Genomic DNA, 13,399 nt, shown 5'->3' on the forward strand with positions numbered 1-13,399 from the left:
TAAAATGTATCTTTGGGGGGAGTATTTTAATAACAATTTTTGAAATGTTAACAAAAACTGTGCTGTTTATTTCCTAATAGATGTATGCTGTGCACATGCCCGGGAACATAAAGAAAAAATGGGAAACATCATAACTTCTATCAACACTTACGCTGAGCTTGTCTGACAGGTTTAATATGTCTAAGTGTGAGAAGGAGATAAAACCTGGTACAGCCTTCCAGATACATTTCGTCTGAGAGAATGAATTTGCTTACACTAGGAAGGTATTTAAGACAAAATTTTACTGTTTGTGTATGAGCTCCAAGTAATCTCATAGCTTTATTCCCCTGCATGAGCAGACACGGCCATTATAGTTATCTGCTTTACAACTTCATAGTCAGAGCTTCCTAGGGCTGAACTCATTTCTTAAGGAGGCTTTTGAAGGAGATTTACAAAATCATGGTGATTTTCAAAATCATAACCTAGAATTGCCTAGCCTGTCTAGAGATGATGACCCAATCTCTCTTCAAATGTCCTTTAAAATATGCAATCATTTGTCTTATCAAGTAGTTAAGTACTAATTTCCCTTCTATTATGTTAAATAAATTTAAATATTTCAAGTAAAACAAAAAATTGACCAACATATATCAGGAAAAATCCAGTAAGACATCTCTACTTCATTATCCTAATTTATCATGCTGAACTTTGCATTAGATAGTCTCCTTGAGTAAACAAGCTGTGCTCGGGAAGGTTACAGACTACTTTTGCATTGGACATTGTTAAGGAGTCAATAAGCTGCTTAAGTACATAGAGATGACTATGCTATGTTCCCTCTAACCTATAATTTAACATCTGAAGTAAAGCATTTAGCTTATAGCCAGAATGCACACAGAGGTGCAGATCTTGACTGCTCTCTTTACAGAGGCTCCAACACATACTGTCAGTGTAAGAGAATTCATTACATGAACACAGCTCTCTGTATCCTAATATAATATAGCACAATACTAATATTTTGAAGGTAAAAGTCAAAATCTGAATATCAGGGTGCAGAGAAGTAAGACACAGGAGAGCATAAACTACAAAAACACCAAGCTTGTTTGGAGTCTGTTGAGGGGCTCAGAATAAACAGAAAGATACTTAGACAGTGGTGGGAAGAATGTATGACTTATTATGAGAATTGTAATGGACATCAGCTCTGTTAAGAAAAAAATTAGAATAAACTTTTTCACAGAAATGAAAATCAATAAGATGATCTTTTGGGTCTACTGCATTTCTTCGAGTCTATAAATTCCATTACCCATCAAAATAATGTATACCAAAGAATCTATCAACTCAACTTTGGTGATTTAAAAATGCTTCCCAATGCTGTTCATCTTAGTGTCGATGCTGTCATTGTTGTTTCTACACTGTACTTTCGCTTATGTGACACAGACAAAAGGATGCACAGTCACATTTGGTATAATTATGATGGTTTCTCTTAAAGAGTTCTAAAATCAGTGCTCTTTTTCCTATGTTTCCATTTTTTAAATTTCATTTTACACTCCAACCACAATTCTCCCTCCCACCGCTCCTCCTATCCCTCACCTGCTCCCACCCTCCTCACCTCCCTCCTAGCCCACCCACAGTCCACTCCTCCTCACGGGTACCGCCTCCTATGATGAGTCAACATAGTCTGGCACAATATGCTGGGACAGAGCCAGGCCCCTCTCCCATGCTTCAAGACTGAACATGGTATCCCATCATAGGGAAATGGGCTCCAATAAGCTAGGTCATATACCAGGTTTGTGTCCTGGTCCTACTGTCAGGGACCCCTCTGATAGTTAAAGCTTCACAACTGTCTCCCACACACGGAGGGTTTATTTCTGTTCCCCAGAGTCTCCACAGATGTATGTCTAGAGATCTTTTTCTTTTGCCTTTGATTTTAGAAGTTTTTGTAAACAAACTGATGTTTGTATCTAGCTACTCATGTAGTGCACCCAAGTTTCCCAACCCCCCAATTATCAACATAGACAACCTCTGTCTACTACTTATGGAACATTTAAAATTCTACATCCTATTTATATGGAGCTGCCTGAGAACACAAATCTACTTCTTACCTGTATGGTAAAACTTCCCTGAAAATCCAAGGTTGAAGGTAAAATTTGCAACCTGAGTGCGCAGTAAATTTTGAGTCTCTAGTAATGCCTGAAATAAATAAGAAATTAACATGGTTTTAGAAAAATAAATATGAAGCATTGGGATGCCTCTTTCACCAGTGTGTGTGCATGAGAGAAACAACAGGAGCTTTGCTGAGCTTTGGGCATCAATTGCGTATTCATATTACAGCTATTGTAATTATTACGGATGTTATTTTATTGAAGGTCACAGAACTGTGAAACAGTTAAATCTTGAGCACATTATGCATCACTGAGAGCCAATTCTCCAACTGCAAAGCCTTAAAATCATTTTTCATTTTGTATGAGACATTTCTTGAATTTCAGATTATTACATTTCTGTTCCATGGGGAAACTTTCAGAATTGTTGCTATAGACAAGTCTATGTATGTTACTAGGGAACAGGGCAGAACTTTTATTTGCACTACATTTCATTATGTGACCGTGTTACTGCACCCATGATTTTTAAGGTAAAATAATTGAAGTGAAAGGTTGAAGTTTTACTTCATAAACTAATGAGCAATATACATTTTACAAGGCATTGCTTGCAATTCTGAAAAGTAAAAAGAAATAATATGGGAATAAGTATGCTATATGTTGCCAAAGAAATATTCTCTGTTCTCCCAACATAGCCAACATTTCCTTAACTCCTAGATTTTGAATTACACTATCGTAACTTCCCATTTGTAGGTAAGATAAGAACACATTGGTAATAATTGTCCAGGATTATTTATTCATCAATCCTCCAGTTCATCATCCCGTATTCAGAAAACTTCAATGCCCTTTTTTTTCTTTATTGGTATGATTACTGATTTATTTATTGAGAACTCTTATCCTGTTTTCCAATAAATTTTACAAGAGGACTTTGTTCTGGTAGAAAACTGGTACTTTTAATTTCAATACTTTTGGTTACTGGAACCAACTGTTAGGGTGAAAAAAGAGCCGAAGTTTAGACTGTTTACTTAGCATTAGTCATGATGAATAAGGTTTGGTTCGAACCATTTTTATGGCCCTTACTATTTTTTGTAAATTGTTTGAATTTAAGGTAAGAGAGTAGTAGATACATTGATTAAAGAAGGAAGGAATGAGAGAAGGAGAATGGGAGGGAGGGAGGGAAGGGAAAAAGAAGGGAGGGAAGGAATCGTTACCAAATAGATACTAATAAAATAATACAGTTTGTGGTTATCCAAGACCATAATTATGATGTAAACAAACAACCATGACCAATCTTATTTTATCATTATCAAAACAAACAAAAAACAAAAATGAACCCAAACCAAAACATATAAACAAACAAATAAAACACATCTCTGGGCAACTAAACTCATTAGTTTTAGTCAATTCTAGCAGGTATTAACCATTATTTCATTTTTTGTTTTCAACACATCCCAAATGCAGTTTCCCCTCCCTCCACTACTACCAGCTCTCCAAGACCCAGATCCATACCTCCTATGTTTCCCTTCAAAAAAGCGCAGGCCTCCCAGAGTATTAGCCAAACATGTTATAAGATGCAAAAGACCTAAGTAAATATTAAAAATAGGATGTAGTCCAATAACTTGAAACCCACTCCACAAGAGGAAATTCATGCCTGGCACTGCCTGGATGGCCAGAAATTGGAAACTGGATAGCCCAGTGACTTTGGGTAGAATCAACATGAATGGTCAACATGAATGGTCTTTTTAAAACATTGAGGAAATGATTCCTAAGTATATTGTGCTATTCTCATAGATCAGTCCCTAGTCTAGTCATCATTAGAGAGACTTCCTCCTGTAGCAGATGGGAGCGGATACAGAGACCCACAATTAGACATGGTGCAGAGAGAGTGGGTGATAGAGAGAGAGATAGATACATAGATAGACAGAGGGACAGAGAGAGAGAGAGAGAGAGGGAGACAGAGAGAGACAAAGAGAGACAGAGAGAGAGACAGAGAGAGACAGAGGGACAGAGAGAGACAGAAAGAGACAGAAAGAGACAAAGAGAGACAGAGAGAGACAGAGAGAGAGAGAGAGAGAGAGAGAGAGAGAGAGAGAGAGAGAGAGAGAGAGAGAGAGAGAGTATAAATTGAAGCTATCCATTGGGTCTCCCACCACCACCTACCCAGAGAAACTGGGTAACCCTGAGGAAGAAGAAGGAAAGTCTGTAGGAGTAAGAGAGGTGGATACAGCAGGAGAACATGGGCTCTCAGAGACTGAAGCAGCATGCACAGGTGCGTGGGTCTGCGTGGGTCTGCATCTGATCCTCTGCATATATGTTATGGTGTTAGCTTTGGGTTTTTGTGGGACTCCTACAAGTGGGAACAGGTATATCTCAGAGTCTTTTGACTGCTCTTTTTTTTTTTTTTTTTGGTTTTTACGAGACAGGGTTTCTCTGTATTGTTTTGGAGGCTGTCCTGGAACTCACTCGGTAGACCAGGCTGGTCTCTAACTCACAGAGATCCGCCTGCCTCTGCCTCCCGAGTGCTGGGATTAAAGGCATGCGCCACCACCGCCCGGCTCTTTTGACTGCTCTTGAGACACTTTTCGTCCTGTTAGTTTGCTTTGTTCAGTCTTGATAAGAGAGCTTTTGCCTTGTGTTACTGTATCTTGTTTTGTCCTGTTGGGTTGTCACTTTTTGGAGGCCTGCTCTTTTTTCTGAAAAGGAAATTGAGGGGGAGTGAATTTGGACGATAAGATAGTTGGGAGAAATGGAATGAGGGAAAATGTGGTTGGGATGTGCTGTATGACGGAATACTCTTCACAAAAGGGGAAATAAGGGTGTTGTCAAAATGTTTGGAAATTTTAGAGGTTATTGCTGACTGCTGTGGAATAAAGCCTTTAAAACAAAATTATGCTTTTTTTCCTCTTAGTGAGTCCCTTTTTGTTCCCCCCATTCTATGCTCATTCCCTGTGATTCCATATTTTTAAACACAAATTGTTTTATTTTCTCCCTTCCTTTCCTTCTCTCCAATCATATCTATTCATGTTTGTTTTTCTTCAGAGTTCCTAAGGTTATTCAAAATTCTACATGCCTCCAACATTGCTTTGATTCAATATGAGCTTGCTATTGTATTGAGAGTAACGAGCACGAAGCATGTAGCTTCAAGCCTTACTGCTGATAGAGTTGGAGGTGGAGAAGGAAGAAGGAAGGGGGGGTTAAAGAAGGGGGAGTGGGAGAGAGGAAGAAGGAGGAGGAGGCAGATGATGATGATGAGAGAATATGGATATATACAGTCACATGTGTGTAATTATACCTCTTCACAAAAGTCTAGATTGTGCTTTGAAGGAAAATTTATAGAATATTCCCCAACACATCCACTCATTAGGTGCTTTTGGGGGCAACAATCTAAGGAGGAAACAGAAAACTACCTGAACCAAACTTACCATGCAAGCTCCCACTAACTTTCTCTTGGTTTTACTATACTGTAAAGGACAACACTGTCTCCACTGATCATTTTCAGCTTCTCCTATTCCCTATGCTTTGTAATCATGCTAGGCTTCTGACATAGGAATTACATAGGAAACTTGGCTCAGGGAAGCTATTCTACTAATGACTTAAACTTTACCAGCCATTTTAGCTTAGATACATATATATGAATAAGGAACATTTACATAATAGCATTATTTTAAGATTACATCATCTGAGACCTGCAGAAAATTGTTTGCTACACAGTATGATATCAATAAATAGTGTTCAGAAAACAAATTCAATAAATTCTGGAGCTGGCAATCATAAATCCTTGGCATCTTTAAATATCTGTTTAGGCTACATGCATCTTTCCATTCCATATTTCACCAAGTAATCCTTAATCTGAACCACCTTCTGTGTGTTTCTATGTCGTTCTACTCTTCATTATGCTTAGAAGGCCACCCTTATTCCTAATCCCAATTCAAAACCACAGCCATTCACTAAACCTCTTCCAAATGCCATATTTCTTCAAGGAGCAACCTTTAATGCCTCAAAATTTTCCTCATCTGTCAGAGACTATTTCTAAATTATTTTTTTAATTTGCAGAATTTTCTGCTGCTTTTTTATATGCACTTTGCATCTTATTTCCTTCTCTAGTCAATAAGGGTGTATAGGTTGATTATAACTTAGTCATGTTTTTCTGTATTCTTTGTTGGAAAATGTAATTTTGTGCATGTGAGTTATATTCATAGTTAGAGAAATGCATGGCAATAAATAGGATTCATTCTACTTATTTTGTTTGTAACACATTTTTCAATGCTAAACTGATAAATATAGATCAGCCAAATGTATCAGAAGAGTATAGACAAAGAATTACACTTCGCCAGCCTATAGTATAATATCACAGTTGTATAGCAATGTATTTCAACTTAAGTAACGGAGGAACAGAGGCCAGGAAATATAAACTCTCTCATCCCAGCCCTACTTAAACTGTAGAATCACACAGACTTTTCCATTGAAGAAAGCCATAGAACTGTCCAGGAACAGCTTCATAATTCAGATCATGACTTGCATTGGAGTAAAAAGACAAATGCTATGGGAATAAAGCAAATGGGCTCATAAGGAAATGTCAAAGATCCCCAAGGTATCTTGCGTTATGCTAAGTAAATACTCTTTGGTTTTCACAACCCTGAAGAAGTAAGTTTCTACTTTTTCCAGTGATGAAAATACAACAATTAACATATAAAAATTAATTAAAATTTAAACATAAATACCTAAAATAAGTTTGAAAGACAAAAGTGCTAAGCCTTGAAAAATTATAGAGGTGTTGAAAAATAAAATGTAATTTGAAAATATGAAAAATCTAAAATGTTAGAAGCAAAATCAGAACAAAATCAACATGTGAAGTTAAGAGTAGATGAAACATGATGAAACTTCTAAAATAAGCCCTAGGTTTTGCAAAAATATTGATAATTAATAATCTGGAAACAATATATCTCAATTTGAAAATAAAGTAAGAAATGAAACACAGTATAGGTAAAAATGAAATATCAGGTAAATGTATGTATGCTTTCAAATCTTAATATGTTTAGGGAACTCAACTTTAAATTAGATGTTAAATAAAAGAGTCTTAATAATAGTTTTTAAATCATATAAAACAATGCATCTGGCTTTAAATTTTATCCTTATTCTGTTTATGAGGGGCTCCCTAAAGAACTAATAGAACACTAAAAGTAATAAGTATGTAATTTCCTTTAAAACACAGTTGTTATTGAAATTGACATTATTACTTCCTTTTATTCTATAATCTCATAATAAATTCTTCAGTATTAATAAAACAAGTTCATCTTTGTCTTTAAAATACATTCTAGTAAAGAGACAGATGGAATTCAAACTTAATTTTTCAGAGGATTCCTCAGTTAGAATGTTAAGACCATGAATGAGTTCTAGAGGTCAGGATGATCTCTTATTTGGATGCCTGTCATTGGATACAGGTATGTATATGATCACATATCCCCCAAAGTAGAGAAAGTCTCAAGTTGGTCGTGTGAAATACTCACCTGGATGCTAGTTCAGTTCTTGCTCCTCAACTCACCTTCTGTTGACTGCATAGGTAGTTTCAGAAAAGAGCTTGTGGATTCTGGTCTGAATACAATAGCTTCCAGGAGATTGCAATTAACTCCAGGAAACAATGAGTATAAGTGCATTACATTTGTGCACTATGTGTCAGTTAATTGTTACATTTAGACTTTTATATGAATCTACTCTTTTTTCTAAGTGTATTTTATTGGTAAGGCATAGATGTGTATAAGTACTTTGATCAGTTCTTATTATTTAAACTCACTTCATTCATTTCTTGTTCTGCCAGAACACTCTTGCTAGCTTTCTTTCCTTCTTTCTTTCTTTCCTTCTTTCTTTCTTTCGTTCCTTTTACTATTGTATTATAATTACAACTACCTTCTCTTTCCTCCCTTTCTTCCTTCAAAGCCTCTCATATCTCCTTTTTTCTTTCTTCTATTGAAAATTGATGTCATTTTATACAATGTATTCTGATCATGGTTTTCCCTCAACTAACTTCTGTGAGATTCCCTTTCTGATTCTCCATCAGAAAGAACTGATTTTTTTTCATTTGCCAGTGGTTATCAATTAGACATAACTTCTGGATAAGGGATAGGGGCTTGCATTGGCTTTTCCTCTCAGTACTGAGACCCCATCTGGATCAGACCCACAAAGGCCTTGTGCATCCTGTCACAGTCTCTGTGAGATCATAAGTACACACATCCCTGTGGTGTCTAAAAGACCTTGCTTCCTTAGCGTCTTCCACCACTGCTGGCTCTCATACTCTTTCTACCTCCTTTTCCACAAAGTTCCTTGAGCCTTGAGGGGAGGGATTTGATAAAGTTTCCCCGTTTAGGTCTTAGAATTCCAAGGTCTCTCACTCTCTGTACATTTTCCAGCTGTGAGGTCTCTGTGTTTGTTCTCATCTACTGTAGGAAGAAGCTTCTCAGATGATGGCTGAGTAAAATCTGATTTATGAGTATAAATGAGGATTCATGTTATGACCACATTCCTTTAGTAGAAACTTCATTTGGTGACAAGATATGTCAGCAGAGTCTATGTTTCCCTGTTTGTTGGGAATTTCATTCAGATCACCTTCATACATTTATATATTTTACAGTGCCTTTACTGTACTAGTTTTTGATATAACTCCACAAATTGCCTTTTGTTTTAGCGTATTTCCTTCCTTGTAGTACTCTTTCCTATTCCTCCACATTTGATACTCCTACTCATGTCCCTCTGTGTCCATTCATAACTATCTATTCTGTTTCCCCTTCCTAGGGAGATCCATTTCCCCCCACCTCCATTCCCTATTCAATATGTGCTTTCTGTGGTTATATAGATTGTAGATTGCTTATCGAAGAATTAACAATAAAATCAGCATATGAGCAAATACACTACGTATTTGTCTTTCTGGGATTGGGTTACCTCATTCAAGATAATTTCTGTTTTCTTGGTCCATCCAATTTCTTGGAAATTTCATTTTTAAACAGCTGAGTAATATTACATTGTGTAAATGCATTACATTTTCTTCATCCGTTCATCCATTGACAAATATTATGTTTCCAATTCTGACTGTTATAAATAAAGCAGCAATGGCCATAGTTGAACAGTGTGTTGTAGGATAAAGAGTCCTTTGGGAATATGGTAAAGAGTGCTATAGCTTGGAGTAGATCTATTCTCATCTTCATGAGGAATCCCCACACTGATTTCTAGAGTGACTGTACAAGTTAATATTCCCACCAGCAATAGATGAAATAGATGAGTGTTCCCCTACTCTTTCTGGGTCTTCAATTCAATTGTATTGATCAGTTTTCCAGTTTCATACCAATAGTATATTGTTTTTATTATTATAGCTCCATACTAAAATTTGAGACCAGGGATGGCTATACCTCTAGTAATTTCTTTATTATTTAAGATCGTTTTAACTATTATACTTTTGTGTGTGTTTCTTCATGAAGCTGAGATTTGTCCTTTTAAAATCTGTGAAGAATTGTTTTGGAATTTTGGTGGGGATTGCGTTGAATCTATACATTGCTTTAAGTACAATGATCATTTTCAATATACTAATCTTACAGAAAATGAGCATGGAAAATCTATCTTTTGATATCTTCAGTTTCTTCAGAGTCTTAAATTTTTTATAGTTCAAATATTTCACTTGCTTTGTATAGTTACCACAAGATATTTTATATTATTTGAAACTATTGAGAAAGGTGTCATTTCCATTATTTAATTTTCAGTATGTTTGCCGTGTGCATATAGGAAGGCTGCTAATTTTTTGCGTTAATTTTGCATTTTCTGCTTTGCTAAAAGTGTTTAACAGCTGTATAATTTTCCTGATGGAACTTTTAGAGTTGCTTATGTATGCAATCATATCATCTGTGAATAAGGTTGCTTGCATATATATTTTCAGCCTGACCACTTGGTATTGGATAATACAGGTGTTTCTTTCCCTGGGGTGTTTTTCTACTTCTCTCATTTACAGCATTACTAAGTTGCCTGTACTTTTTATGTAGGATTGAAACCTCACGAGAATTTTCTTGTTCACTTTAGCGTATCAATTCAACTTGTAGCCTTCCTGCCCTATCCTCTCAAGTTCTGGGACTGTAGGCAAAATCTACCCTAACTAACTTTATTGTTCATTATTCAAAATAAAATTATCTGAGGTGATAGTATTTACCTTTATAATTCATATTATTTTATAATCAATACCTAAATAAAAATGGTGTTTCTTATCTTAAAAAAAAGATCATGCTTTTGGAATCTTCCATCCAAATTATTTATACTATTGTTTTCCCAATAAAGAAATTGTTTCATGAAAGTTGGGTTCATTTAAAACAAGATGGCTAAAATTGAGCACAGCTGACTTAGCCCTCAATATAACCTTCACAAGCTGAAGTCATGTTAAGATGATTGTGTGGCCACAAGGTTTGTAAGTAGTGTATTCCATATACATCTGGTTCCAAGACTAGATACACAAAAGATGAATAACAAGACAGCTTTATAAACAGAGTATGAAGAGTTTGAAGTTTGCTTTTGGATTTCTCTGACTATATGCCTTATTCTTCCTTAAAAGTAATCTCCATTTTCCTCTTATGGCGGATTTTGTTTTTAAATTAACTCTTATTGCTATGAAAGAGAAAACCTATCTGATGAGTTTATAACTCTACCAAAGTTAACCACAGTAAATAAGTACATTATATATTTTAAATAATGTGCTACTGAATAATTTACCTTTTTGTAGTGAATGACTTAATTAATGTGAAATAAATAAATATATCTGATGATAGTACTGACCAAAATGCGGGTGACTCTTGTAGGAGTGACATTTAGGATATCTGCTTCTTTGGCAACTATTAAGCTGAAACTGAACATAAGTCTCTGAGTAAGAAAGCTACTTACACTTTGGTTTTTTCACTTGTCTCCTAAGTATTTTGGTCCTATCTTTTTACTCTGAGCTAAGTCACCAGAAATAAGGTATCTATCTAGAGCCCAGCATCTCAAAGCTCCTCTCTGCATATCCCTCTTTTTCCTCCCGAACAGACTATGCTCTTACTGTGCCTTGGGTACTCTTTTTTTATGTGAGTGATGTTATAGAGAACAAAAAGCATAGCATCTAGCACTACTCAACTTTCCCTACATTTGGTAATGTAAATCACACTACTTTAATTAATCAATTACATTCCTCCCAATGACCCTATTGTTAACTCCTTTTCATAAATGGGTATAATAAGGCTCACTAAAAATTCTTGACACACAAGCCTGCTTTTGTAACATATTTATTATTTATATATAATACATGTTTGTATTTACACATGTCACAAATCAATAAAATAATTATTTAAATTCAAAGAGTTTTAGTGTATGCAATTGTTTTAAGAAATATAAAATGCCTACGAGCCATAAAATAGGCAATAGATAAATGAAGGTATCTTTGAAAGAGCGGTCATTTGGTTGAGGTCATAACAGTAGTATAAACATGTTCAAAATGAGGGGCAGGGTAATTTGCTTCAGAAGTGAGGACTAGATTCAGTGCTCTAGATTAAAGATCATATGATCATTATTAACACATGTTCTCCACTTCACATAAAATATGATCTATAATTTAATATGTGTCCTCTTAGTATTTTCTGAGGAGGAACCCATTTCCATCTTTGAACCTGTTTCTGTCTTTCCTGTTAATATTTCTCATCCATAATTCTGACAAAACATATACAATAATCAGCAGGGGTTTTTTTTTGTGGCCATGATTTTAGAGGCTAAAGTCCATGACTAGTTGACTGACGGCCATAGGCTTCTAGGTGGGAAAACAGGAAGAAGACAAAATGATTTAGAGGCTTTGGTAGTAGTGTCAGCAAAGACAACATAATGGCTGCTTCTGTTTCGGGCACTGCAGATGGGAAAGTGGAAAATATCACAAAGTGTGGCTGCGCTAGACTGGTGTGGGAAATAGAGTGGGCTTAGTTCTATGAATGATTCAGGTTTCTGACTTTCAGTAAAGTTAAGGAAAAGTTGGGAAGTATTTTAAGAAAAGAATCAATACTTCCACTACCATTCCTTAAATTTTTCCCCAAACAGCAAAAGTGTACCATAGAAACTTCCACACATTGCCCCCTAATAGGAAAGAGTTTCAACTCATTACTTTTACATTTTCTTTTTTTGGGGGGGCAGGGGCTAGATACTATATTGCATAGATAAAGCTGTACAATTATTGTTTTTGAGAAATGGACTCATAGCACAATATGTGGTTTTCAACAATGAAAGGTCAAATATCATACTAGGTAAAGTTACTAGCAAAGAGAAGATAATATCTGAATGCTGATTAGACCTTGTAAAATAGCATCAACTCATGTCACATGTGAGTAGAGTTTCCATTTTCTGCCTGATTATAGACGAACACAGGAAGGTTATATAAATCATTAAATTGGAAGCACATTTACAGTGTTGTAAATTTTGTCAGATTGCATCAGTGAAACACTCTGTGTGTCTTTGAAGCCCTTTGTATTAGGTGAAGAGGGGTTTGTCATACACCCTGAACTTGGTTACTAGAGTATGTCAAATTCAAGTTGTGCTCAGAGTTTTCTTGGCCACTGTTGCCTATAATTTTCTAAAGTGGGATGGTACTCAGGTATTACAAGACACAGGCTCTCTCTCAGCTGTATTCTTAACTTTAGTTTACTTAGGTCATTTCAAACTATCACAGAAACTTTCTTTCCCAATCTGCTTCCTTCTTTCTTGTCAAGATTACTCAGCCAATAAAATCAAAAACATCAATGACAATTTATACTGGAGAGGATACGGTAAAAGGGGGAACACTCCTCCATTGCTGGTGGGAGTGCCAACTTGTTCAGCCACTTTGGAAATCAGTATGGAGATTCCTCAGAAAAATGGGAATAAACCTACCACAAGACCCAGCAACTCCACTCTTAGGCATATATCCAAAAGATGCCCATTCATACAACAAGGATGTCTGTTCCACTATGTTCATAGCAGCATTATTTGTAAGAGCCAGAATTTGGAAGCAACCTAGATGCCCCTCAACCGAAGACTGGATAGAGAAAATGTAGTACATTTACACAATGGAGTACTATTCAGCAGAAAAAACAATGGAATCCTGAGATTTGCAGGCAAATGGATGACACTAGAAGAAACCATCCTGAGTGAGGTAACCCAGTCACAAAAAGAGAAACATGGTGCCAGGCGGTGGTGGCGCATGCCTTTAATCCCAGCACTCGGGAGGCAGAGGCAGGCAGATCTCTGTGAGTTCGAGGCCAGGCTGGACCGACAGCCTCGAAAACAATACAGAGAAACCCTGTCTCGAAAAA

The 13,399-nt window shown here is 36.1% G+C and overlaps 1 protein-coding gene across 3 annotated transcripts in view; it reads right to left on the reverse strand.

Annotated features, from left to right (window-relative positions):
• The window catches only part of Ndst4 (N-deacetylase and N-sulfotransferase 4), a 300,475-nt gene that overhangs the window by 161,740 nt on the left and 125,336 nt on the right, over window positions 1–13,399 (reverse strand). For all 3 annotated transcript variants that reach the window (XM_040751907.1, XM_040751906.1, XM_040751908.1), the window contains one exon: window positions 2,076–2,163. In XM_040751907.1, coding sequence (XP_040607841.1) covers window positions 2,076–2,163 — 88 coding nt within the window. The remainder of the gene's footprint in view (window positions 1–2,075; window positions 2,164–13,399) is intronic.

The sequence above is a fragment of the Mesocricetus auratus genome, unplaced genomic scaffold (assembly GCF_017639785.1).
Source record: "Mesocricetus auratus isolate SY011 unplaced genomic scaffold, BCM_Maur_2.0 Super-Scaffold_100009, whole genome shotgun sequence".
In the NCBI taxonomy this organism is placed as follows: Eukaryota; Metazoa; Chordata; class Mammalia; order Rodentia; family Cricetidae; genus Mesocricetus; species Mesocricetus auratus.